The 876-nt window shown below is 34.2% G+C and overlaps 1 protein-coding gene across 1 annotated transcript in view; it reads right to left on the bottom strand.

Moving 5' to 3' along the window:
- LOC107616441 (BLOC-1-related complex subunit 8 homolog) overlaps nucleotides 1-876 on the bottom strand; it is a 2543-nt gene that overhangs the window by 722 nt on the left and 945 nt on the right. The window contains 2 exon segments of the mRNA XM_021110516.1: nucleotides 1-223; nucleotides 318-462. The exon segment at nucleotides 1-223 is cut by the window's left edge and continues 20 nt beyond it. Coding sequence (XP_020966175.1) covers nucleotides 1-223; nucleotides 318-361 — 267 coding nt within the window. The 5' untranslated portion in view covers nucleotides 362-462.

Here is an 876-nt window from a genome sequence, read left to right as displayed (position 1 = left end):
CATAGTGACAGAGTCCTCCAAATCTTCAGCGTGCAAAGTTGTTTCGTGAGACTTCTCGACAATGTTCCTTTTAGCTTCAATAACATTCGGGACTGCATTTTGAGCATGGTGTTGGATATAGAAAAGCCCAGAAGATGGTTCATTAGCCACGTACTTCATAATCTCTGCCAGGCCTTCACTTATCTCCACAAAACCGTCTACAGTAGAGAACTCATGCATTTTCCTGAAGGGAAATTTTAGTTCATCATTGGCATTGTCAAGGGGAACAAGAAAAAGAAGAAAAAGGAAACTATGGAAAACAAAAGAAAGTGACAAGCCTGGACAACATTTGCAGATGTAGTAGGCAAATTTGCAGAACCATTAGATTGATGCATTTCAATTCATTCTAGGTTCATCCCAGATCCAAAAGAGTAATTTAGCAAATCAAAAGCTTCAAACAGTGGATCCCATTCATATCTACATCTATATATAATATAATATAGATCTAATTTAGAAAAGTAGTACAAGGGTGGTATCTCTAATTGATCATATGCCATATCCATCCAAATTTCATTATCAAAGAAATAATAATTCAAATTTCATTTATTTATAAATGCATTAAAAAATCAAAACAGCCACTAATAAGAAATGCAGTGAACAAATAAAATCCATCCAATGAACAGCATAGAATACCAATAAGAATTGGAGTGAACAAATAAAATCCATCCAATGAACAGCATAGAATACCAAGAGGAATTATATAGTTACATCCCACAGAAAAGAAAACTTCACCTGCTTATTTTCAGATTTAACAAAGATCAAACAATGGCAAACAAGGTGTAATCTTCTAAAAACTCTCGGGCATCTAAACCCCCTTAACATATTATTCTTCCTTTC

The sequence above is a fragment of the Arachis ipaensis genome, chromosome B09, assembly GCF_000816755.2.
Source record: "Arachis ipaensis cultivar K30076 chromosome B09, Araip1.1, whole genome shotgun sequence".
Lineage (NCBI taxonomy): Eukaryota > Viridiplantae > Streptophyta > Magnoliopsida > Fabales > Fabaceae > Arachis > Arachis ipaensis.
The sequence above is the reverse complement of the archived record's forward strand: the minus strand, read 5'-3'. Positions and strand labels throughout refer to the sequence as shown.